Source organism: Oncorhynchus clarkii, chromosome 24 (assembly GCF_045791955.1).
Source record: "Oncorhynchus clarkii lewisi isolate Uvic-CL-2024 chromosome 24, UVic_Ocla_1.0, whole genome shotgun sequence".
Taxonomy (NCBI): domain Eukaryota; kingdom Metazoa; phylum Chordata; class Actinopteri; order Salmoniformes; family Salmonidae; genus Oncorhynchus; species Oncorhynchus clarkii.
Genome location: NC_092170.1, coordinates 21541491 through 21567956, shown reverse-complemented (window position 1 = coordinate 21567956; position 26466 = coordinate 21541491). Strand labels below are relative to the sequence as shown.

Here is a 26466-nt window from a genome sequence, read left to right as displayed (position 1 = left end):
TTGCCAGCAGCTCTTAGCAATGCTTGAAGCACTGCTCTGTTTATGACTTCAAGCCTATCAACTCCTGAGATTAAGTTGGTAATACTAAAGTGCCTATAATAACATCCAATAGTCAAAGGTATATGAAATACAAATGGTATAGAGATAAATAGTTGACGCGTCATAATTCCTATAATAACTACAACCTAAAACGTCTTAACTGGGAATATTGAAGAACTAGGAATATTGAACCACCAGCTTTCATATGTTCTCATGTTCTGAACAAGGAACTTAAATGTTAGCTTTTTTACATGGCACATATTGCACTTTTACTTTCTTCTCCTACACCTTGTTTTGCATTTTTTAAACCAAATTGAACATGTTTCATTATTTATTTAACATTCTGACATTTCAGATTCTTAAAATAAAGTGGTGATCCTAACTAACTTAAAACATTGAATTTTTACTAGGATTAAATGTCAGGAATTGTGAAACTGAGTTTAAATGTATTTGACTAAGGTGTATGTAAACTTCCGACTTCAACTGTATATATATCGGTATCGGCATTGAAAAATCATAATCAGTCGACCTCTAGTTTCCACAGAAACCACTGTTGCTGGATCTTTTCTCATTAACTTTTCCCTGAAGTGTTATGTCCCTCTAGTTGGTGATTAGTTGGTGTGCGGTCTGAAGGAACAGACTTATGTTGAAGAAGCTGTTTGATTATTTCAGGGCTGGGAGCGGCTCTGCTCAGGTTTCAGACAGTTTTACAGTTTTATTCTCAGTAATCCAATCTCCTTCTAGTAATCCCAGATCTGGCCACATCTCACAGGCATTTCAGCCATGCGGCAGGTAGCCTAGTGGTTAGAGGGGCGAGCCAGCAACCTGAGGGATGCAAGTTTGAATCCTGTGTCCGACTGGAAAAAGCTGGTGGGAAGTAAGCTGGCAACTACAGGGTTGCTGATATCAAATCCTGGATGCCATTGCCTGCCGTTGTGCCCTGAGCAAAGCATTTAACCCCCTACAACAACAGGTGCCCAGTGTGGCAGCCCCCTGCACCTCTCAAAAAACGGTATGTCTGTCTTTTGGAGGACAATAAAGTAATCTTAATCTTAATGGCATGTACAGTGCCTATAGAAATTCTACACCCCCTTGAACTTTTTTTCACATTTTGCTGCCTTAAAATGAAATCTAAAAAGGGATTCAATTAGATGTATTTCCTATACATCCAGACAACCTACTCTATTTTCAAAGTGAAAGAAAGTTATAGAACATTTTCCAAATTAAGAAGAAAAAAAAAATAACTGAAGTATAATAATTGGATAAGTCTCCACCCCCCTAAGTTAATACTTGGTGTAAGCTCCTTTGGCAGCCATTACAGCTGTGAATCATTTTCATTAAGATTCTACTAACTTTGTAACCATATGTCACTAACGGTGTGGTTGTGTTGCATGTATCTCCTGTATGTTTAGAAAACCTCTGGATGTGTGTGTGCGTGGCTTCTTCAGTGATTACGATAATCTCAGTAGTTTCACTGGCCATGGCCTGTGAGCTTATCTCTAACAGAAAATCAGTCTAAAAATTCTAACTCCCATCTGCACATACATATCAGGATTATCTGAAGGACATTGACTTCTGTTATACGGTAAAATTGTGTGGCTATAGATGGCACCGAAAATCGTATTTCAGCTCAATATCAGTATTGTATATTTAGAGAACCGGTATTTCTGTAGTTACTTGCATTAGTTTTCATTACAACAAATCCTCTCATGCAGTGTTGCAAAAATGCTAGTCTCTCTCCTCGACAAGCAACACAAATGCTGGCTTGAAAAAGGCTAACAATATGTCTGGTTTATATACAGTATGCTGGCGCAAATAGAGGGCTTCTATGGAATGGAGTGCTCATCCGGGTAAAATCCTATCATTTCTGACAGTACATTTGGTTCCTGAACTGTGAAAGGGAACACAATCTACCGTAGCGTTCCCTATTGTGAAGTATTTCCCTTGTCTGTCTGTATGTGCAGGTCATCTCCTACAGTAACGGTGAGCCAGGGATCGGTAGTCCTGAGTTCAGGAAGCGTGTTGGGTTCAGCCTGTCCATGCCCTCGGCCAATCTCTCCATCTACATCAACAACACCCAGGAGTCAGACTCAGGACGATACCTCTGCAATGTCATCATCCCTGGAGCCGCCGGACTCTCTGGAGAAATGCGCCTTAATGTCAAAGGTACCATCCGGACCGGATGCCTTGTTTTTGGCACTTTCCAAAAATACTTGACTGTTTTTTGGGCCAACACTCAGAGATGGAATCACAAAAGTGTAAACTGTACTGCAGTTTGTACATATGCACTGGGCTGTGTCTATAATATTTTCCTTCAGCTTCAACAGATGGAGAGAGTGTGTTGGCACATTTCCATTACCTTGCGCAGTGTGGCCAGCATTCTTGGAAATACAGTACCCTGTTCAATTGAAATGGATTAATACGATGCTTCAGGAGGTCAATTGGGGGTCAATTGTAGTAGGCCAAATCCTTTAATTTGTTTCTCTCATAGCTCTTCTGTTGTTTCTAACTATCTGTTCTCTCTCACTCAGTCCCTCCCTCGCCTCCAGTGTGCTTGATGACTGGGTCATCTGTGCTGAACGGCAACGTGACACTGAGCTGTAAGTCCAGCTCGGGCAAACCCATCCCTCAGTACAAGTGGACCAAGAATGCCCCCATGTCAGAGGTCTTCTTTTCCCCCATGCAGAGTGAGTACTCCTTTATATCAGTACCAATAATGTTAGCCAATCACATTAGCTCTCTGCCTCAGTTAAGTTTTATCATAATTACGAGTAGTCCCCATCAGAATGGATTGAATCCTTATTGAATATACACAGAGTACAAAACATTAAACACCTTCCTAATATTGAGTTGCACCCCTATTTGCCATCAGAATAGCCTCAATTCGTCGGGGCATGGACTCTACAAGGTGTCGAAAGCGTTCCACAGGGACGCTGGCCCATGTTGACTCCAATGCTTCCCACAGTTGTGTCAAGTTGGCTGGATGTCCTTTGGGTGGTGGACCATTTTTGATACACACAGGAAACGGTTGAGCATGAAAAATCCAGCAGTGTTGCAGTTCTTGACACACTCAAACCAGTGCGTCTGGCACCTACTACCATAACTCTTTCAAAGGAAATTCAATATTTTGTCTTTCCCATTCACCCTCTGAATGGTACACATACACAATTCATGTTTCAATCATCTCAATTGTCTCAGGTGACAACAATAAGGGATCATAGCTTTCACCTGGATTCACCTGGTCAGTATATGTCATGGAAAGAGTTCCTAATGTTTTGTACACTCAGTGCATGTAATGTACTGTATGATATAAGGATTACAAAGGATAGCTCACCTCCATCCATCGCCGATGTATAGCACTCAACCATGTGATGCAGAGTAACCAGCACTGAAAACACCTGCCACTACTATGGATGGGTGCAATATAATTTTTGTCAATGCAAACTGTCATTGTCCTCTTCACAGCAGCTTTATATGGGTTATTGTAGTAAGGAGCCCTGCCTCTCACTAAGATTGTCAAATGAGAGCTAAAATAGATACATTGATAGACTCTAAGTAATACCTAGCTTCTAAATAGCCATTGACATAAGATGGAGATGATTCCAAATTAATTACAAATATATTGTTTCAGAGAGAGCCTATAATTCGTATATTTCTTTTCCACTAATTGGTCTTTTGACCAATCAGATTTTTGCCAATAGAAATATAATTGGGCTGACTGTGAACACAGCCATAGCATCTCCCATGTTTTTACTGGTATATGTGCTCAGAAAACCCATTCAGGGTGCATTCTCCCATATGATGTTATCTCTCCTAACCTTCTCCACTGGAATGTATTGTCAGGGGTTCGCTTGTTAACTCTGTGAGTCGGGCTAAATGTTGAGGACAAATGTGTGCTGTGTTGGCGATGGGATTGCAGATCCTAATTTCTCTCTCTTTTTTTCTCTCTGGTGACTGAGTTTTTTCTTTGAAATGCCACAACATGCACCACTTAATCCTCTTTAAAGAATGGGAAACATTCACGACGTACACACTGCATGCTCATGTCAGACTTGCAGAGAGTGAGAGAAAAATATTAAATCAAGGTTTATTTTTCTTACTTTACTGCACATATGCCTTTTATATTGTATTATTTTGTGAAGAGTTGTGAAAATACAGTGGAAACAATTATTGTGAAAGCACCAGCTGTTTCTGAGCAACAATGAGGCTTACACTGATTGACCAAGTACTAGAATAGCTCCTCCTCTGATCTCTGATCCCCTCGCTTCTTCTATAGATTACCCAACAAATAATACACTTTATCTGTTTCACTGCCTTATTGACTCAATGTCCAGGACTGTGGGTTTGAATGCACCACCAAACACACACCGACAAACCTGCAAAATCTCTAGAACACTCTGATCCTCTGTATTTTTCTCTTTGACCTGGCACATGCTCTCTGTGACATTGAGCCTCCACCCCTGTGTTCTACCGGCATTCTACTTTCGACTGAGCGTAAGGGCTTGGTATTATCAAACTCAAGTGTTCATTTTTATTGTTTTGGTCCAGCAGCAGCAGTAGGCAAATTATTTTCTGCTACTGAAAAATTTGGCAAGTTTCAGTTGTTTATGGTAGTAACTTTGTCAGTGGTGGCACATTGCTTAGGCTAAATTGCCCATATGGAACAAGAGATTTACAACACCATGTGACCTGATCCTACCTACTATAGAAACATTGAAGTTGTTATTATAAAATTAGTCTTTGTTTTTATTTTATTATATTAAAAACCAAGCTTATGTAAATGATTCTCTTTTGTAATGCTATACCAACCTAACTTAAACTGTAATCTTGCTTATTTAACATTTGACATGTCCATACATGGCTCGCACATGATGCAACACAATTTAGCCTGTGTAAGGTATTTTCTACTTATGAAAGTGCTGTGTAAGATAATTCCATATTGAAGCCAATTACCTACTTACAATGTAGACTGCATACATTTTTTACATATTTAGCAAAAAACTAGATACATTTTTGTTATTGCTATTATGGCCTATTAGGTCACTGTTGGTTTCGAAGAAAAAAAACTATACTCCACAAATCACAATAGACTAAGACGAACATTCATGCCCTCCCGCTGAATTGGAGTGCATGACAAACAACGTCAAAAACCATGCATGACTTGAAGCCACCACATATTAGCTATTGATTGGTCAAGCCCTTGCCACACATACAACTTCTTAAGTCACCAAAAGCCAGCACTTTTACGACACCTCCAGGTATTTCATCCTGAAGTGAAAATGGCAACAATATTTTCTGACACACCCCATGAGCTATTTTAATTTGTCAATATAGCGAGCTACCCTCAAATCATCAGCATGTCTCTCTCGCTTCATTCTAAGATGCTGTGTTTCTATTGTTCCCGATCTCTACTTCTCTCCTGCCTTTGTCTCATCACTCTTTTCTTGCAAACTTTTGCAGCTATCAACACCTTACAGCTCCCTTCTAAGGGTTAGGGGTTGATGTCTGTCTTCCCTAATCACTCTCTTCACCAGCCCTTCATCTCTCAGTCACTATCTCTGCCACTTTTCTCTCCTGCATGACCACAGAATGGAGAGCCTGCCCCTCGACCTTGCTTGTTCTAGGGTTCATGGGTAAGGGTTTCACACATACATCCTCAACCCACCTAGGACTCAGAAGCCTGTAAAGCCCCACAGCCTATATAATGTTAGATCTCGCCGGCTTGTTGTCCTAAAAAACAGAAATGAGTCACCTCTGGTTTGTTCAGCCATTCCTATAGGGGAATTAATGAGGAAGGAATGGGGTTTGGGGATAAATGCCAAAAATAAGGCCTGAGGTTAACAGAGGCTTAGGAGATATTATACCTTTTGTTCTGAGATATCAGTCAGTTAACATGGCCTTTATTAATTATGAAGCCTTTATGTGCATTAAGTGAGATATCAGTCAGTTAACATGGCCTTTATTAATTATGAAGCCTTTATGTGCATTAAGTGAGATATCAGTCAGTTAACATGGCCTTTATTAATTATGAAGCCTTTATGTGCATTAAGTGCTTGTTTTTGATTAAATATGTGCTTCAACATTCACAATAGTGGCATTAGCTGACAAAGTTTCTCATAGAACAAACTGTATAAAATATCCTGAGCCTGTGTTTACCATAGACCTTATTTTGGGGCGTTTATCCAAAAACCCACAAAAAAACATTCATCCCTCCATAGGCATTGGCCAATGATCCATGGCGGAGTTTGTGCCTACAAAAAGATGCTATTGCTCTCTATAATCTTGCTGGTGTCACCCCAACCCCCCATCCTCAGGTAAACTCCCCTGACCCACCATTGGACAGACACAGATATAAAGTTGAACCATTAGAAGAATTGTATATGTTATTCATCCAAAGGCATGTCTTCATTAATCCTCGCCAATGACTTTTCCTTGAATACATCTGCATTGCCCTTTATAAACTCAGTCGATCTGAGATTACATGTCTTTGACTTGCGTGATAGAAAATGTTTCCTTTGGTATGGATCAACTGATACGAGCCCTTGGCCCTTAGACATCTGGCCTGAAGATGAAACCACTTAATAACATAGCAACCACTATACTGTAGGTGAACCTCTTCATAACATGCTCAGATAACACCATATAAAAGTATGAAAGTCCACAGTAATCAATATGCTAACATAAAATAAATGGTAAATGACTGAAGTCAAGTAGTGAATGTAAAGGCTACATATCAAGGCCATAGAGAAAGAGAAAGCATGGACTTTCTCACAATGGCTGTCATTGGTCCATTCATCAAATGACAGACATTCAACGATTCAATCAAAACTATGATTGCAAGGTCCACTCTGCTGCGTTTGCTGAGGTCATTGAGTTGGAATTTAATCCAGAATAAGTGTTTTGTTTTTGTCTTGTACGTAGACTAAGATTGTGTCTTAACATTCTGAATATGTATGAAACATGAAGGTGCACAAATAACAGTTGGCACAAATACTGTGAGTTTGTTTGTGTGTTCTTGCGTTCTTAGATCTTTCCAGTAGAAATGTTTGTGATAGTAGCAAGTGACTGTAGATAGTACTGTAGTTAGTTATTTCATGGTTTGATTTCAGTGTATTTTGATCAGTACAATACTTTCTTGGTATATAGAGATTGGTGATGTCTTTGGATCGTGATTGCAGTGCAATTTAGAAAATCTGCCAAATTTAAGAATGGGCTGATCTGTTGTTAACCTGTAGCAATTATGTCTGGCTCCTCTGGGTTACTAATGTCAGGTGCCTATTGTACACACCTATAGGCACGTCCATCCGCAAATTATATCTTCTCCAAGAGGTTTTGTTTATTATGAAATTTAAAGTATGAGTTAGCAGTAGCACCGTTGCGTTGCGGAGTTGCGGAGTGTGCTTTGCGTGCCTTATGATTTGCCCCCACCCTCCCAGAGAGAACAGCAGATGGTGCATGCTGAGGTTATCAAACAAGAATTCCAGCCAGCAGTTCATTCCTAGACTTTGGGACAGGGACAAACAGCTGTTTGTCACAATGAAAATTTAGGACAGAGGACATTATTCGCCATAGTTTATTTATAGGATTTTGTAGTCTGGTTATTAGTAAAGGTACTGAAATCATATTGTGAACTTTAGCTTCTCTACTTGAGTTGAGCTGGTTGAGTCACTGGGTTGTTTTGATTCTCCATTTATGATATGCCTCAGAATATATGATGAAGAAATATCTATTTGTTTTCCCCCTTGATCCTTTATATTGGTATATATGGGTAGAGCCCCAGCCATCAAAGTCATATACTGTTCTCTCTGCCACCGCACAGCAAGCGGTACCGATGCACCAAGTCTGGAACCAACAGGACCCTGAACAGCTTCTAGCCATAAGACTGCTAAATAGTTAACTTAATTTGACTCATCACATATTCTGCTGCTACTGCTTATTATCTATCCTGTTGCCTAGTCACTTTGCCCCTACCCATATGTACATATCTACCTCAATGACCTCGTACCCCTGCACATCGACTCGGTACTGTATAAAGTTATCGTTACTCATTATGTATTTATTCCTTGTTATCTTTATATTAATCAATTTTTCTCTCTGCAATGTTGGAAAGGGCCCGTAAGTAAGCATTTCACTGTTAGTCTACACCTGTTGTTTATGACGCATGTGACAAATAAAATGTGATTTAATTTGAAAACACATCTGATGAAAATATTCTCTTGTGACGTTTCCAATCGGATTTTGAGAGGATTTGCTTGATAAGAGCTGCCCCACATGTTTATTATTCTCTAGTGCCCCCAGTGCTACATACTTACAATAGAGCATCCCCACGCCAGCTATGACAAGTGGACCACAGCAACTAGGATTATGTCAACTGATGAAGTGCAGCTGTGAAAAGCCACAGGTTCTGATTCATCATTGTGGAGACTCCTTGTCTGGTGTTTAACCATTTGCTAGTGAGGTCTCTACATATAACCTCATTTATGCCCGGGACAGAAAGGAGTGATATCATCGAAGAGGATCCATACTTGTATAAAGAAAACCAACAGCTCATCCCACTGGGAAAACACTGGTTGAATCAACGTTGTTTCCACGTCTGTGCCCAGTGGGATTTGACTCCCTAGGACCAGGATACCCCTCGATACTTATAGCTTCGGAACCAAGAGAGTATTGTACTTGGTAGAGTGTGTAGTCTAACTATGTTTGTATACATACTGTAGCTACCCTTGTGTTACCTAGTGTAACTGTCAGTATTACTGTAGATGGAGATTGTGTATAACGTTCTGTGCACTGTACAGTACATGAATATGTTCATGATGTAGAGGCAAGAGTGTGTAACACTGTCTCTCTCTTTCAGATGAGAGGCAAGGCACCCTCAGGCTGAGTAACCTCACTAAGAGCATGTCAGGGAAATATGTGTGCCGAGCTAGCAACACTGCCGGCTCTGACACTTGCTCTATCAACCTGGAGGTCTTCACCTGTATGTATAGGAAGTAAACACATAATCTCATACTAGTATATACAGACTGCTCTTGTTTCCTGTTCTAATCCTCTCTGTTGGTGTCCTCTTCCACAGCCTCTAATGCTGGAGCGATTGTTGCTGCTACTCTGGGGTCCATCGTGGCACTGGTAGCCATCATACTCTTCCTCGTCTTCATACTGAGGAGGAGAGACCATGAAGAGGAGGAGCTAGCCAATGATATCAAGTGAGATTTTGTCATTGGAAAAACAGGTACAGTTGTTAAACGTCACAGGATGTACAACTACTAGTACTCCACCATGGACAGTGTTCTAATTCAGTTTCTGCAGGTTGGTGATTGGAGGATGTGTGTGATATTATCTTGGTTTGTGTTTTCTCATTGGCTGCTTATCTATTACAGGGAGGATGCCCAGGCACCCAAGCGTGTTTCCTGGGCAAAGAGCGGCACTGGCTCAGACCTCCTCTCCAAAAATGGCACGCTGTCCTCCATAGCCACGACCCCGCATCTACGAGACCCCCAGCAGCCCAACAACTTCCGCTACCCCTACCCCACTGCTCCGGCCTCTGACACAGGCTCTGTGTTCAATGCCTACCGCCTTCGGCCTGGAGAGCCCAACCCCTTGCAGGGCCTCCCAGGGTACATCAGTGGCACACCTCCACCCAGGCACACCAGACCCCTCTGTGTTGCAAACAACATTGATGCCACCTCTCCACACAGGCACAGTCGACCCCCCAGTTCTAACCACATCAGTGGGACTCTACCCCCTGGCCACACCCGGCCCCTCAGCACTAGTATCATTGTTGACACCCCTCCCCATGGGTTCAGTCAACCCCCCAGTCCTAACCATGTTGGTGTCACCTCTCCACATGGGCACAGCAGACCCCCTAGCTCTAACAACATTGGTACCCCCTCCCCACATGGGAACAGTCAACCCCCAAGTTCTAACAATATCGGTGCCCCCTCTCCACATGGGCACAGCAGACCACCAAGCTCGAACCACATTGGCGGTAACGCTCCACACAGGCACAGTCGACCTCCCAGTTCCAACCACAGCCGACCTCCCAGCATCAGTAGCATTCCTCACTATGGACATAGCAGAACCTCCAGTTCCAACGGTGCCCCAGCCCATTCCCCACCTGGCCACATGGTCACAGACCCCGACAAAACTGAGGGCGCCCAGCCCCAGGTGCCACACCCTCTCACCTCGCCAATCAGCTCCACCACCCTGGCCTGTATAGGTGCTGTGCCCGCTCAGAGCCAGGCTGGATCACTGGTATAGCCCACTGGAGTGTCTCACGTTTTACTTTTGAACACAAACTGAAGCAAATGGATAAAGACTTCCTCAAAGTAAGACTGTATAGAGGAGAGAAGGATTTGCTACAAATTAAAATCACTTTTTATTGCAGTTGTTCAAAGTAGAATGAAGAACTCATGCTAAAGAAGACAAATGAGAAATGATGACACTTGTGGAATCGACTGTATTCAAGTCTGCACAAGTTCAAAGACTTGTTTTAGCTGTTTTCAAATACCATGATCAGAGTCTTTAAGGTTAAAACAAGGCCTATTCTCTAAAACATTGTTTGTGAATCCATATATTTGACTTAGTCGTGGCCAAAAGTTTTGAGAATGACACATATGAATTTCCTGCTACAGTGTCTTTAGATATTTTTGTCAGATGTTACTATGGAATACTGAAGTATAATTACAAGCATTTCATAAGTGTCAAAGGCTTTTATTGACAATTACAGGAAGTTGATGCAAAGAGTCAATATTTTCAGTGTTGACCCTTCTTTTTCAAGACCTCTGCAATCCACCCTGGCATGCTGTCAATTAACTTCTGGGCCACATCCTGACTGATGGCAGCCTATTCTGCAATAATCAATGCTTGGAGTTTGTCAGAATGTGTGGGTTTTTGTTTGTCCACCCGCCTCTTGAGGATTGACCACAAGTTCTCAATGGGATTAAGGTCTGGGGAGTTTCAAATCAAATGTATTTATATAGCCCTTCGTACATCAGCTCATATCTGAAAGGGCTGTACAGAAACCCAGCCTTGTGAACATATTTAAATACAGTATAAAATACATGTTTTTGGAAAAAGGTTTTGTATTTCAATTTCAATCAGAACATTTATTTTTTACACTTGTACAGCGGTTGAAAAACTGTGTTTTTGTATCTGAATAAAAACTGGCCATGGACCCAAAATATCGATGTTTTGTTCCCTGAGCCACGTAGTTATCACTTTTGCCTTATGGCAAGGTGCTCCCTCATGCTGGAAAAGGCATTGTTCGTCACCAAACTGTTCCTGGATGGTTGGGAGAAGTTGCTCTCAAAGGATGTGTTGGTACTATTCTTTATTCATGGCTGTGTTCTTAGGCAAAATTGTGAGTGAGCCCACTCCCTTGGCTGAGAAGCAACCCCACACATGAATGGTCTCAGGATGCTTTACTGTTGGTATGACACAGGACTGATGGTAGCGCTCACCTTGTCTTGTCCGGACAAGCTTTTTTCCGGATGCCCCAAACTATCGGATAGGGGATTCATCAGAGAAAATGACTTTACCCCAGTCCTCAGCAGTCCAATCCCTGTACCTTTTGCAGAATATCAGACTGTCCCTGATGTTTTTCCTGGAGAGAAGTGGCTTCTTTGCTGCCCTTCATTGACACCAGGCCATCCTCCAAAAGTCTTTGCCTCACTGTGCATGCAGATGCTCTCACACCTGCCTGCTGCCATTCCTAAGCAAGTGGTTCCCCGATCCTGTACCGGTGGTGCCCCGATCCCGTAGCTGAATCAACTTTAGGAGATGGTCCTGGCGCTTGCTGGACTTTCTTGGGTGCCCTGAAGCCTTCTTCACTACAATTGAACCGCTCTCCTTGAAGTTCTTGATGATCCGATAAATGGTTGATTTAGGTGCAATCTTACTGGCAGCAATATCCTTGCCTGTGAAGCCCTTTTTGTGCAAAGCAATGATGACGGCACGTGTTTCCTTGCAGGTAACCAATGGATGACAGAGGAAGAACAATGATTCCAAGCACCACACTCCTTTTGAAGCTTCCAGTCTGTTATTCGAACTCAATCAGCATGACAGAGTGAGCTCCAGGCTTGTCCTCGTCAACACTCACACCTGTGTTAACGAGAGAATCACTGACATGTCAGCTGGTCCTTTTGTTGCAGGGCTGAAATGCAGTGGAAATGTTTTTGGGGGGATTCAGTTCATTTGCATAGCAAAGAGGGACTTTGCAATTAATCTGATCACTCTTCATAACAATCTGGAGTATATGCAAATTGCCATCATACAAACTCAGGCAGCAGACTTTGTGAAAATGTATATTTGTGTCATTCTCAACTTTTGGCCACGACTGTATATACATGTTTTATATGCCAGTTACAACAATTGATGAGGGTTTGCCTGGAGAGAATGTATGCTCATCAACTCACACCATCATGTTGACACTAAGCACATTACTGCTCATAGAGATGTAAAGCGTTCTTCTCAGGCCAACTGTTCATGTGGAGTTGTGATCACCCCAGTAGAACAGACCATTTTATAGACAAGAAAGTGTCAACCCATACTTGTATCTAATAAGAATATTTGTGGTTTTATTACATTTATGTACACAGAGAGTATATTACTAATCTCAATTAGGTAGCTGGAATGTATAATTCATCAATGACAGAGATCTGGGTTTTAAATATTCTTCCCTTAATGGCAAAAGGTCTCGTGCAGTCAATCGTGATTTCCTGTGTTTTGAGGTTGGAATACTGTGAAATTATAATGGCCATTTAGTGTAAGAGCTGCTTGAGAAATTGGTCATTGTTTCCAATAAAAAATGTAGCAACATCATTGTTATCCAGAAATGATTTGATAGAGAAACCGCTGCATTGGACCTTTAAAAAATGGTTCATGCAGTACCAAATATTATAGAAAATCTCAGTCATCCAACCCATCTAGATGATACATTTAATTGTGTTTTATGATTAAACTGAATCATGAGAACCAAACTTGCTCATGTTTCAAATGTTGCCGCCATAACTGAATGTGCAGGAGAGGTTGTGATGTCATCGAACGAATCATCTGGTATAGATAACCAAAAACCTTCTCCACAAAACACAGCATGGAGAAATATGACATATCTAATATGGTTCCACTTCGATATCCCTCAATGAGCAGCTGTTATTTAATTCCACACAAACAGGAAAGGACCTAATTACAGCTTTAGCCTATAGTATTCCCCCTTTAAAAGAGGGGAGTTTAAGACACTTGAGGGATACAGTCAAACAACAAGAAGCATGCCACTACACCATCCCTTCAAGACAGGAGAAAATCCCTTTTTGGCCAGCCCATGGCATATTTATCCAGACTGACAGTAAACTGGCAATTATCATCCGCATCATTTCATTTGTTCCTGAAAGAGAAAATATAAAAGGGTAAATCAGTAATTTGTCAATGCAACAGTGGCTAGTGATCACAAGTTTATAAAGATGTGTGCATTGTCATTAAAATACTGAACCATTATGTTATAAAGCACAGCTTTGTCATAGTAAGAGCGGTGTACACATACCCTCCGGTATCTGGTGGACTCTGATGTCCCGGACAAACTGCTGAACAGCGTAGTCTTTGAGGTAACCGTATCCACCATGCATCTGGAGTGCCTGGTTACAGATCTATTGAGAGAAGGCAGAGATACCGATGTGTGTGAGAGATGTGCAGCTACATCTGATAACTAGACTTCTACATCATTACCAGTGTGTAAGAGACCACTTACTGTAAAATGTTGAGTCTCCAACTGGTCCTTTTTTTTATTTATAAAAAAAAAAAAAAACTTTTTTGTGGTATCCAATTGTTGTAGTAGCTACTATCTTGTCTCATTGCTACAACTCCCGTACGGGCTCGGGAGAGACGAAGGCTGAATGTCATGCGTCCTCCGATACACAACCCAACCAGCCGCACTGCTTCTTAACACAGCGCGCATCCAACCCGGAAGCCAGCCGCACCAATGTGTCGGAGGCTACACCGTGCACCTGGCAACCTTGGCTAGCGCCCGGCCCGCCACAGGAGTCGCTGGTGCGCGATGAGACAAGGAGATCCCTACCGACCAATCCCTCCCTAACCCGGACGACGCTAGGCCAATTGTGCGTCGCCCCACGGACCTCCCGGTCGCGGCCGGTTACGACAGAGCCTGGGCGCGAACCCAGGGACTCTGATGGCACAGCTGGCGCTGCAGTACAGCGCCCTTAACCACTGCGCCACCCGGGAGGCCCTGGTGCTTTTTTAATGGTTGGGCATCGTTTCACATTTTAGCAAAGAAACAATGGCCAACAATACACTCTGGGTCTCCAGAGTGTCATTCTGCTGCAGTGGAATTCCACTGCACCTTTACCCTGTGTTGAATGACTGATCCCTGCATGTCAAAACGAAAGTCTGCTGCAGTTGAAACAAATACACTTCCAGGCTAATAGCTAGCTCATGGAAGTTTTACTGTAAATACTCAAATAACACAGTATCCCTAAGAACCATTTTGCCTAACGAATTGACTCAAGTTGAAGCATTCGTCAGTGACAAAGAGTTTGGCCATGGAGTAGAGGGACACAGCTTCAGACCCTCCTGCAGTGCCAGGGCAGCCTCACACACCAACAGACGCGACGCCAGTAGCTTGGTGGCCATCTCTGCCAACTTAAACTGCAGGAACTACAGTAGAATCCCAGAGGGAAACCGTCAAACACAGTATCACTAAAGGTCTTTCCCAATTCAAAGCACACAAATATGTATACACACATATATACACACATGTATATAGACATATACGTATATATACACACATACATATATATATATATATATATATATACACACACACACATATATGTATATACACTGCTCAAAAAAATAAAGGGAACACTAAAATAACACATCCTAGATCTGAATGAATGAAATATTCTTATTAAATACTTTTTTCTTTACATAGTTGAATGTGCTGACAACAAAATCACACAAAAATTATCAATGGAAATCAAATTTATCAACCCATGGAGGTCTGGATTTGGAGTCACATTCAAAATCAAAGTGGAAAACACACTACAGGCTGATCCAACTTTGATGTAATGTCCTTAAAACAAGTCAAAATGAGGCTCAGTAGTGTGTGTGGCCTCCACGTGCCTGTATGACCTCTCTACAATGCCTGGGCATGCTCCTGATGAGGTGGCGGATGGTCTCCTGAGGGATCTCCTCCCAGACCTGGACTAAAGCATCCGCCCAGATGTGCTCAATTGGATTCAGGTCTGGGGAACGGGCGGGCCAGTCCATAGCATCAATGCCTTCCTCTTGCAGGAACTGCTGACACACTCCAGCCACATGAGGTCTAGCATTGTTTTGCAGTAGGAGGAACCAAGGGCCAACTACACCAGCATATGGTCTTACAAGGGGTCTGAGGATCTCATCTCGATACCTAATGGCAGTCAGGCTACCTCTGGCGAGCACATGGAGGGCTGTGCGGCCCCCCAAAGAAATGCCACCCCACACCATGACTGACCCACCGCCAAACCGGTCATGCTGGAGGATGTTGCAGGCATCAGAAGGTTCTCCATGGCGTCTCCAGACTGTCACGTCTGTCACATGTGCTCAGTGTGAACCTGCTTTCATCTGTGCCTGTCTCATGGTAGCGCCTCCATGCTCTGGACACTACGCTGACAGACACAGCAAACCTTCTTGCCACATCTCGCATTGATGTGCCATTCTGGATGAGCTGCACTACCTGAGCCACTTGTGTGGGTTGTAGACTCCGTCTCGTGCTACCACTAGAGTGAAAGCACCACCAGCATTCCAAAGTGACCAAAACATCAGCCAGGAAGCATAGGAACTGAGAAGTGGTCTGTGGTCCCCACCTGCAGTACCACTCCTTTATTGGGGGTGTCTTGCTAAATGCCTATAATTTCCACCTGTTGTCTGTTCCATTTGCACAACAGCATGTGAAATTTATTGTCAATCAGTGTTGCTTCCTAAGTGGACAGTTTGATTTCACAGAAGTGTGATTGACTTGGAGTTACATTGTGTTGTTTAAGTGTTCCCTTTATTTTTTTGAGCAGTATATGTATATGTATATATCTATATGTGTGTATATACACACATATATATATACACATATATATACACACACGTTATATATATATATATATATATGTATATATGTGTATACACACACACACACACATGTATATGTGTGTATATATGTGTACACATATACACATGTATATATACACATAATTATATACACATACATATATATATATATATATATATACATACACACACATACACACACACATATACACATATATATACACACACACATATTTATATATACATATATACACATTGTATAAATCCTACATTGTATATACACATTGTAGGATTTTTTATGAATTTATTTGCAAATTATGGTGGAAAATAAGTATTTGGTCACCTACAAACAAGCAAGATTTCTCTCTCTCACAGACCTGTAACTTATTTTTTAAGAGGCTCCTCTGTCCTCCACTTGTTATCTGTATTAATGGCACCTGTTTGAACTTGTTATCAGTATAAAAGACACCTGTCCACACCCTCAAACAGTCACACTCCAAACTCCACTATGGACAAGACCAAAGAGCTGTCAAAGGACACCAGAAACAAAATTGTAGACCTGCACCAGGCTGGGAAGACTGAATCTGCAATAGGTAAGCAGCTTGGTTTGAAGAAAGCAACTGTGGGAGCAATTATTAGGAAATGGAAGACATATAAGACCACTGATAATCTCCCTCGATCTGGGGCTCCACGCAAGATCTCACCCCGTGGGGTCAATGTATATACATACACACATACACATATATATTTACACATGGTTGATGATATTACTAGTTTATTGAGCGTGTCCTGCGTTGCATATAATCGATGCAGTGCGCATTCGCGAAAAAGCACTGTCGTTGCTCCAACGTCTACCTAACCATAAACACCAATGCCTTTCTTAATACCAATACACAGAAGTATATATTTTTAAACCTGCATATTTAGCTAAAAGAAATCCAGGTTAGCAGGCAATATTAACCAGGTGAAATTGTGTCACTTCTCTTGCATTCATTGCTGTTACGAATCCCTTTTGGCCCGACAGTCTAGGGGGGATGGTAATGAGATCCGTAACATAACTCATGCAAATTATAATAGTGACAAAGTAAAAGTGTGAACGAAACAGAGTCAGGGTATATTGAACAGTTTGGGCCGCCTGGCTCCTTGTGAACAAATTTACCAGAATATTACATAATTATGACATAACATTGAAGGTCGTTCAATTTAACAGGAATATTTAGACTTATGGATGCCACCCGTTAGATAAAATACGGAACGGTTCCGTATTTCACTGAAATAATAAACGTCTTGTTTTCGAGATGATAGTTTCCGGATTCGACCATATTAATGACCTAGGGCTCGCATTTTTGTGTGTTATTATGTTATAATTAAGTCTATGATTTGATAGAGCAGTCTGACTGAGCGATGGTAGGCACCAGCAGGCTCGTAAGCATTCATTTAAAAAGTACTTTCGTACGTTTTGCCAGCAGCTCTGCTGTTTATGACTTCAAGCCTATCAACTCCCGAGATTAGGCTGTTGTAACGATGTGATGTGAAATGACTAGCTCGTTAGCGGGGTGCGGGCTAATGGCGTTTCAAATGTCACTCGCTCTGCGACTTGGAGTAGTTGTTTCCCTTGCTCTGCATAGGTAACGCTGCTTCGAGGGTGGCTGTCGTTGTGTTCCTGATTCGAGCCCAGGTAGGAGCGAGGAAAGGGACAGAAGCTATACTGTTACACTGGCAATACTAAAGTGCATATAATAACATCCAATAGTCAAAGGTATATGAAATACAAATCGTATAGAGAAAAATAGTCCTATAATTCCTATAACTACAACCTAACATTTCTTACCTGGGAATATTGAAGACTCATCTTAAAAGGAACCACCAGCTTTCATATGTTCTCATGTTCTGAGCAAGGAACTTAAACATTAGCTTTCTTACATGGCACATATTGCACTTTTACTTTCTTCTCCAACACTTTGTTTTTTCATTATTTAAACCAAATTGAACATGTTTCATTATTTATTCGAGGCTATATTGATTTTATTGATGTATTATATTAAGTTAAAATAAGTGTTCATTCAGTATTGTTATTGTCATTATTACAAATAAATGTAAAAAATCGGCCGAATAATCGGTATAGGCTTTTTTTTGTCCTCCAATAATCGGTATCGGCGTTGAAAAATCATAATCGGTCGACCTCTAATATACATAAATATACACATACATACGGCCATCAAATAACAAACCATTAAATAACCAACCAAAAAGGTAAACTTGTTGCCACCTCACCAATATTGATCCTACCTCCATTCAGGCCTCTCATAGCGATGTTAAAGCCCTGTCCCTCCTGACCCAGCCGACTGATCACTGGGACGTGGCAGTCCTCTAAGATCACTGCTCTGGTTGGCTGAGAGTTCCATCCCACCTGTTGAGATAACAGAGGCCTCCGTTGGAAAATCACTGCATCCATCAGGGCTTCAACACAACTATGACTCAACTATGCCCCCTGGTGGGCATTGCTTCACTTAGACATGTGGCAATGAACTATAGACCATGTAAGTTTGTAGTCTCCTGCTTTACAGTTTATTAGACATACGGATTGTATTCAAAATTACCAATTTAAGACTATCAACATCAATCAAATGCCAGCTACCTTCTTCTCCTTGTTGCCAAAGCTGATTCCTGGAGTGTCTTTCTCCACCACCACACAGGAGATCCCCTTAGGACCTTTCCCTCCCGTCCGACACATTACTATGTCTGTGTCTCCTCCTCCACTGAGGAAGGCCTGCAGCAGGACAAACACAGTGAGAACGATACCTCCACTTTATATCACAATTTATTCTTTCATATCAGCTACAGTAAGGAGATTAATAAAATCAGTGCCTTGGACCCATTGAGGACATCATGGTCTCCTTCCAACTTTGCTTTAGTGAGTAACGAAGCAGCATCACTGCCACTGCCTGAAACATGAATGGGAAATGAGATTCAATAAGACAGAAAGGATAGCCACACTGTACAGGTTCATGGTGTCAATGCATGACACCATCACATAATAGAAATATTAGGACAAAATACCAACCTGGCTCAGTGAGACAATAAGAGGCAAACTTGTCCATCGTACAAAGCTCAGGGCAGTACTTCTCCCTCTGCTCAGTGTTGCCGAAGGTGTCAATCATCCAGTTACACATGCTGCACATAAATGAGCATCTATTAATGAACACCCCATACTTACTCCTGCTTTCAATTAATATCTAGTCAATTGTCTGTATGTGATGTTTGGTGAATCTCTTGAGCAGACACTTCTGAGAGGTTGTGGTGATTGCTGGCATTACTCCCCAATCAGTCAACAATCAACCCATCAATCAGAAGACACACCTCCTCCTGTTTCCTACCCTATCACAGTTCCTTCCCCATGGTTTAAAAACCACATCATTTGTTTGTTCAAGAGCTCAATCTTGGTAATGCCATGTTGGTAGATAGCTGTTCTTTGTAGATTTCAGAAGAGCGCAATCTTTGTAATGCCATGTTGGTAGATAGCTGTTCTTTGTAGATTTCAGGAGAGCTCAATCTTTGTAATGCCATGTTGGTAGATAGCTGTTCTTTGTAGATTTCAGAAGAGCTCAATCTTTGTAATGCCATGTTGGTAGATAGCTGTTCTTTGTAGATTTCAGGAGAGCTCAATCTTTGTAATGACATGTTGGTAGATCTCTGCTCTTGATAGATTTCAGTAGCACAATCTCTTTGTAAATGCCATGTATGTAGATCTCGCTCTTTGTGTAATAATTAACCTCTTCTTTTGTTTGAGCACCTCCAAATCACTTTGTCATCACCTGTGAGTATTGTTTTGGTTATGGTGTTTGTTTGTTGCTGGTGGGAAAAGGGGAAACCAAGACAAGTCGCCCATGGGCATACACTACCCGTAGGTAAACTTTGTTAACACACACTAGTTAGAACTGGGTGGACCACCCGCTGTAATTTTGGTTAGTTAGTTAGCTGTTGTTGAAATAGGCTAGTCTAGCTTAGGGGTGTTTTTGCATATTTGTTTCTTTCCTTGGGTCCAGCTCAGCCCCTTTTCCTGCTCCCCCCCACTACCGTGTGTTTTACAATAAACCCTGAGTTTGACGGTATTATTTCAGTTGTCCTGGTTATTTCGTTCACACGTACTTTGTCACAATTATAATTTACATGAGTTATGTTACGCGTCTCACTACCATCCCCCCTAGACTGTCGGGCCAAAAAGGGATTCGTAACATAAGTGGGGGCTCATCCGGGATTTGTCTTTACTGACACCCATGCCGCTCATGTAGATTGTTGTAGTGGTATAGTTCAGTGTTGAGCGTCATAGCTGAAGTAGCATTAGTGTTTGCTATTTTCGTTGGCTCTTGTGAAGTAGTGTAAGATGGCTATTTTTGATTTGAAGTCCTTTTTGGATAATCCTTCGTGGGAGGTTTTTGATAAATGTCGTAGAGTTGATTTAATGACCTTGGCTGACCATTACTCAATATCGATTCCGCAGAGTGTAGTTAAGGCGGAGGTTAAACAGCTAGTGTTAAATGTATTGTTGGAAGAGCAGGTGCTTGTGTTACCGCTGCCTGAGTCTACTAACCCTGTAGGGGATGTAACTGCTCCTATAAGCCCATTGGTATCTGATAATGAGGGTGAGGCTAAAACACCAGCCACATTGTCCCATTTTGATCCACTCTCCCCACTGTCAAACGGTGATGCCAGGAGGGATGTCCGTTTAGCACAGTTACAACTAGAGGTGGAAGAGAGAGCCCAAATTAGGCGAGAGACTCTCCAGTTGGAGATGTGTAAAATTGAGGCAGAAAGAGAACAGCGGCATTTAGATTTGGAGATGGGTAAAATGGAGGCAGAAAAAGAACGAGAACAACGGCAGATGATGTGTAAAATTGAGGCAGAAAGAGAACAGCGGCAGATGACGTTTAAAATGCGCCAGATGGAACTGGAGGCAGAGACAGCGAGGCTAGCCTTCGTTCCTACTGTGCCTGTTTGTGAGCCGTCCCCACCTGCTGTGTCCTCAAACACGTTTGACATTAGTAGGCAGATAGCCTTAGTACCTTTGTTCAGAGAGTCGGAGGTTGACTCCTATTTTTGTGTATTTGAGCGTATAGCCGTAGCATTGAAGTGGCCTGAAGAGGTATGGTGCCTATTACTTCAGTGTAAATTAACTGGTAAAGCCCAAGAGGTTTTGTCAGCGCTACCTCTGGAGGACAGTTTGAATTATGAAGTGGTCAAAGCTACTGTTCTTCGTGCCTATGAGCTTGTGCCTGAGGCATACCGACAGAGATTTAGGTCTCATAGAAAGTCTTCTAGTAAGACTTATGTGGAATTTGCTAGAGACAAGGGAAATCTGTTTGATAAATGGCATGCTGCTAGTAAGGTAACTGATTTCAACTCTCTCCGGGAGTTAATCTTGTTGGAAGAGTTTAAAAATTGCTTACCCGAACGCATTGTAGTTTACCTAAACGAACAGAAAGTATCCTCCCTGGCAGAAGCGTCTGTGTTGGCAGACGAGTTTGTGTTGACGCACAAGAGTGTGTTTTCGGCTCAAACTGAGAGTAGAACCACTGAGTTTCCTACCTTTAGCCCTAGTCGGCCCGCAGTAGTATATCAAGCACGCCAGAAGAATGAGCGTTCCTGTTTCTATTGTCATAAAGTGGGACATATGATTAATGATTGCTTCCTGCTTAAACGCAAACGAGGGATGCCTCTTCGTGCCAAGCCACCAACAGGTGTTGGTCTAATTCGTACGGTTGTAAGGTCTGCAACAAAACAGGTGCCTCAGGGTAACTGTAGTTTGAAAGACCCAGTCCCCGACCGCAGTTATGAACCATTCATTTTCGAGGGGTTTGTGTCCCTAGAGAATGACGAAGCGTCTCAGCGTCCGGTTAAAATCCTTAGAGATACTGGTGCGGCGCAGTCGTTTATATTGTCTGATGTGTTGCCCTTATCTGACGATACATACTGTGGTTCCAGTGTGTTAGTGCAGGGTATTGAAATGGGTTTTGTCCCAGTGCCGTTGCACTTTGTGAAAGTACACTCTGAGTTAATCAGTGGAATATTCAGAGTGGGGGTACGTCCTAAGTTGCCAGTGAAAGGTGTGACCTTTATAATGGGTAACGATATTGCCGGAGGAAAGGTAGTACCCGTATTGGAAGTATTGGATAAAAGTGACCACTCTCTCTCGAATGAGTTGGCACAGAGTTATCCACATGTGTTCCCCGCTTGTGCTGTCACTCGTGCTCAGGCACTACAAGAAGGTGACGTGATAGATTTGTCGAACACTGTTCTGTTCAAAGAGGATGATCAAGAGGATGGATTGTGTGATACCTCTGAGAAGCTGATCACCTCTGACAAACAGCTCAGGAAAGAATCAAAGTACGTTGAAGTTATTGCTGATGCAATACAATTACCAGTCACTCGTGAGCAGCTGATTGCTAACCAAAAGGTTGACAACAAGCTTGCTAAATGTTTTTCTAGTGTTGTCTCGTTAGAAGAGGTGAAGAAGAAGAATGTGGCTTACTTCATTGATGGTAATCTCCTCATGCGTAAATGGAAATCCCATGTTGACGCGGGTGGAGATTGGAATGCTGTTTACCAAATAGTGATTCCTACAGCCTTTCGACAGAATGTGTTATCCCTTGCTCATGATCACCAGTGGTCTGGTCATTTAGGAATTACAAAGACGTATGATCGGATCCTTCGACATTTCTTTTGGCCAGGTTTAAAACAAGATGTGGCTCAGTTCTGTCGGACATGCCACACCTGTCAGATAACAGGAAAACCAAATCAGGTTATTCCTCCTGCTCCTCTTTGTCCTATACCTGTAATAGGTGAACCATTTGAGCATGTGGTGGTTGATTGTGTCGGACCGTTACCGAAGACAAAATCGGGTAACCAGTTTTTGTTAACGATAATGTGTATGGCTACAAGATACCCCGAGGCTATTCCTCTGAGAAGGATTACAGCTCCGATAGTGAGTAAAGCCTTAATAAAATTCTTCACGACATTCGGGTTACCTAAGGTGGTACAAAGCGATCAAGGTACCAATTTCCTATCCAAGCTCTTCAAGCAGGTGTTGAAATCCTTATCAATTACGCACCGTGTATCAAGCGCCTATCACCCAGAGTCTCAGGGTGCGCTTGAAAGATGGCATCAGACACTGAAGTCTATGCTACGTAAATATTGTTTGGAATCTGAGAAAGATTGGGATGAGGGAGTTCCTCTAGTTTTGTTTGCTGCTCGTGAAACTGTGCAGGAGTCCCTAGGTTTCAGCCCGGCTGAACTAGTGTTTGGTCACACAGTAAGAGGACCAATGAAAGTCCTTAAAGAACAGTTCTTGTCCCAAGAGTTGTGAACCAGAGATGAGAATGTGTTGGACTATGTTAGTCGCTTTCGTGAGCGCCTAGACCAAGCTTGTGCTCTTGCAAAGGAAGCTCTGTCTTCCTCACAGAGGAGCATGAAAAGACACTATGATAAAGAGGCTGTTTCTCGTCCACTACAGCCAGGTGACCAAGTACTGGTGTTATTACCTGTTCCAGGATCTTCACTGTCAGCTCGTTTCACTGGTCCTTATTTAATTGAAAAGAAAATAAGTGAAACTGACTATGTGCTTCAAACTCCTGATAGAAAACGCCAATCTCGTGTGTGTCACATTAACATGTTGAAAGCATACCACACCCGACCCATCACACAGTTAGATAGTTCAAAAACAGAGGAAGGTACTGCTGTCTCCTCTGCTACTACTGCAATGATAGTGGACTGTCATATTGATGATGTTGATGGCTTGGAGTTGCGCAATACTCAGCAGCAGTGTGTTAGATTGCCCAACTCAGAAATGCTGCTGTCTATCCAGTCAGGTCTGGTTCATTTAACGGATGGACAGGCTAATGATATTGTGAGGCTACTACACAGTTTTCCATGTCTCTTTAATGACGTTCCTACTCGCACAAATGTGTTGGAACATGACATTAATGTTGGAAATGCTACACCTATCAAGCAACACCCATATCGTATCAACGCTTCCAAGAGGAAGATAATGAGGGATGAGGTGAGATATTTGTTGGAGAATGACCTGGCTAAGCCAAGTTCAAGCCCTTGGAGTTCTCCTTGCATTCTGGTTCCTAAACCTGATGGTACGTCCAGGTTATGTACGGATTATCGAAAGGTAAATTCTGTCACAATGCCAGATTCGTTCCCGTTACCCAGACTGGACGACTGTATCGACACTATTGGTGCTGCTAAGTATGTGACCAAGTTGGACCTCTTAAAAGGTTACTGGCAGGTTCCGTTAACTTCACGTGCTTCTGAGATTTCTGCCTTTGTGACCCCAGACAACTTCCTTCAGTACTCAGTCATGGCTTTTGGGATGCGAAATGCACCAGCCACTTTCCAACGACTGGTTAACTCTGTATTAGCTGGCGTTCCTAATTGTAGTGCATACCTTGATGACCTAGTGATTTATTCGTCTGAGTGGTCAGATCATGTTGACTTGCTAAGGGTAGTATGTGAACGGTTGGCAACTGCTTCTCTAACCCTGAACTTGGCAAAGTGCGAGTTTGGGAAGGCTACTGTTACCTATCTCGGTAAAGAAGTTGGCCATGGACAGGTGCGCCCTGTTGATGCCAAGGTCTTGGCTATAACTGCATTCCCTGCACCTACCACTAGACGAGAGCTACGCCGCTTTTTAGGGATGGTTGGCTATTACCGTAGCTTCTGTAAAAATTTCTCTGCGGTAGTTGCTCCATTGACTGATTTGCTCAGTCCGGCAAGACCATTTGTGTTGTCCCCTGATTGTAAGAGAGCTTTTGAATCAGCGAAAGCACTCTTATGTAGTACCCCTGTACTTGCTGCTCCGGATTTTGAACAACCGTTCAAGCTTGAGGTAGATGCTAGTGCCAGAGGTGCTGGTGCTGTTCTACTGCAGCAGGACAAGAGTGGAGTAGATCATCCCGTTTGTTATTTTTCACGTAAATTTAATAAATGTCAAACAAACTATGCGACAATAGAACAAGAAGCTCTTGCTTTGTTGTTGGCTCTGCAATACTTCGAAGTATACATTGGTTCCAGTGCCCTACCAGTGATTGTGTATACTGACCATAACCCCTTAGTTTTTCTCCACCGAATGTACAACCAGAACCAGCGCCTTATGCGTTGGGCGCTGATTGTACAAAATTATAATTTGGAGATCCGCCACAAAAAGGGTTCAGATAATGTGTTGGCAGATGCTTTGTCTCGTGTGTGAAGATGATTTCTGTATGTTTTGCAAGGTTGTTGATTTGTTGTGAGTGTTCATTTAAATACTGTAGTCGCAATCCCCCCTAGGGTTGCTCTTTTAAGGGTGGGAGTGTTACGGATACAGGTATCCTGTGTCTGTGTGTATCCTGTGTGTGTTTCTTTTCTCTCCTTCTCCCCTCACAGGTGAAAATCATTACTCCCCAATCAGTCAACAATCAACCCATCAATCAGAAGACACACCTCCTCCTGTTTCCTACCCTATCACAGTTCCTTCCCCATGGTTTAAAAACCACATCATTTGTTTGTTCAAGAGCTCAATCTTGGTAATGCCATGTTTTTAGATAGCTGTTCTTTGTAGATTTCAGGAGAGCTCAATCTTTGTAATGACATGTTGGTAGATCTCTGCTCTTGATAGATTTCAGTAGCACAATCTCTTTGTAAATGCCATGTATGTAGATCTCGCTCTTTGTGTAATAATTAACCTCTTCTTTTGTTTGAGCACCTCCAAATCACTTTGTCATCACCTGTGAGTATTGTTTTGGTTATGGTGTTTGTTTGTTGCTGGTGGGAAAAGGGGAAACCAAGACAAGTCGCCCATGGGCATACACTACCCGTAGGTAAACTTTGTTAACACACACTAGTTAGAACTGGGTGGACCACCCACTAATTTTGGTTAGTTAGTTAGCTGTTGTTGAAATAGGCTAGTCTAGCTTAGGGGTGTTTTTGCATATTTGTTTCTTTCCTTGGGTCCAGCTCAGCCCCTTTTCCTGCTCCCCCCCATTACCGTGTGTTTTACAATAAACCCTGAGTTTGACGGTATTATTTCAGTTGTCCTGGTTATTTCGTTCACACGTACTTTGTCACAATTATAATTTACATGAGTTATGTTACGCGTCTCACTACCATCCCCCCTAGACTGTCGGGCCAAAAAGGGATTCGTAACAGAGGGAGTTAAGAATAGAGTCATGCAGGTGTAAGTTAAAGTACTGTGTGAATTTCACCAGGTTCATATATTAATATGTCATGTTGATTTGTTATTATCCATGCCTGCATCTTGGGAGTAGGGGAGTGTGTACTTACGTTTTGCCCTGC

The 26466-nt window shown here is 42.3% G+C and overlaps 1 protein-coding gene and 1 pseudogene across 3 annotated transcripts in view; one reads left to right on the top strand and one right to left on the bottom strand.

The window, feature by feature from the left end:
* The window catches only part of LOC139382545 (endothelial cell-selective adhesion molecule-like), a 72932-nt gene extending 61797 nt beyond the window's left edge, over positions 1–11135 (top strand). For 2 of the 3 annotated variants that reach the window (XM_071126646.1, XM_071126647.1), the window contains exons 3-8: positions 2004–2205; positions 2571–2726; positions 5628–5672; positions 8894–9016; positions 9113–9242; positions 9417–11135. In XM_071126646.1, the coding sequence (XP_070982747.1) occupies positions 2004–2205; positions 2571–2726; positions 5628–5672; positions 8894–9016; positions 9113–9242; positions 9417–10296 (1536 nt within the window). In that variant the 3' untranslated portion in view covers positions 10297–11135. The remainder of the gene's footprint in view (positions 1–2003; positions 2206–2570; positions 2727–5627; positions 5673–8893; positions 9017–9112; positions 9243–9416) is intronic. The other variant, XM_071126648.1, reaches the window with a different exon arrangement.
* A 990-nt stretch (positions 11136–12125) lies between these two features.
* LOC139382602 (isobutyryl-CoA dehydrogenase, mitochondrial-like) lies at positions 12126–19304 on the bottom strand (annotated as a pseudogene).
* Positions 19305–26466: the final 7162 nt, after the last annotated feature.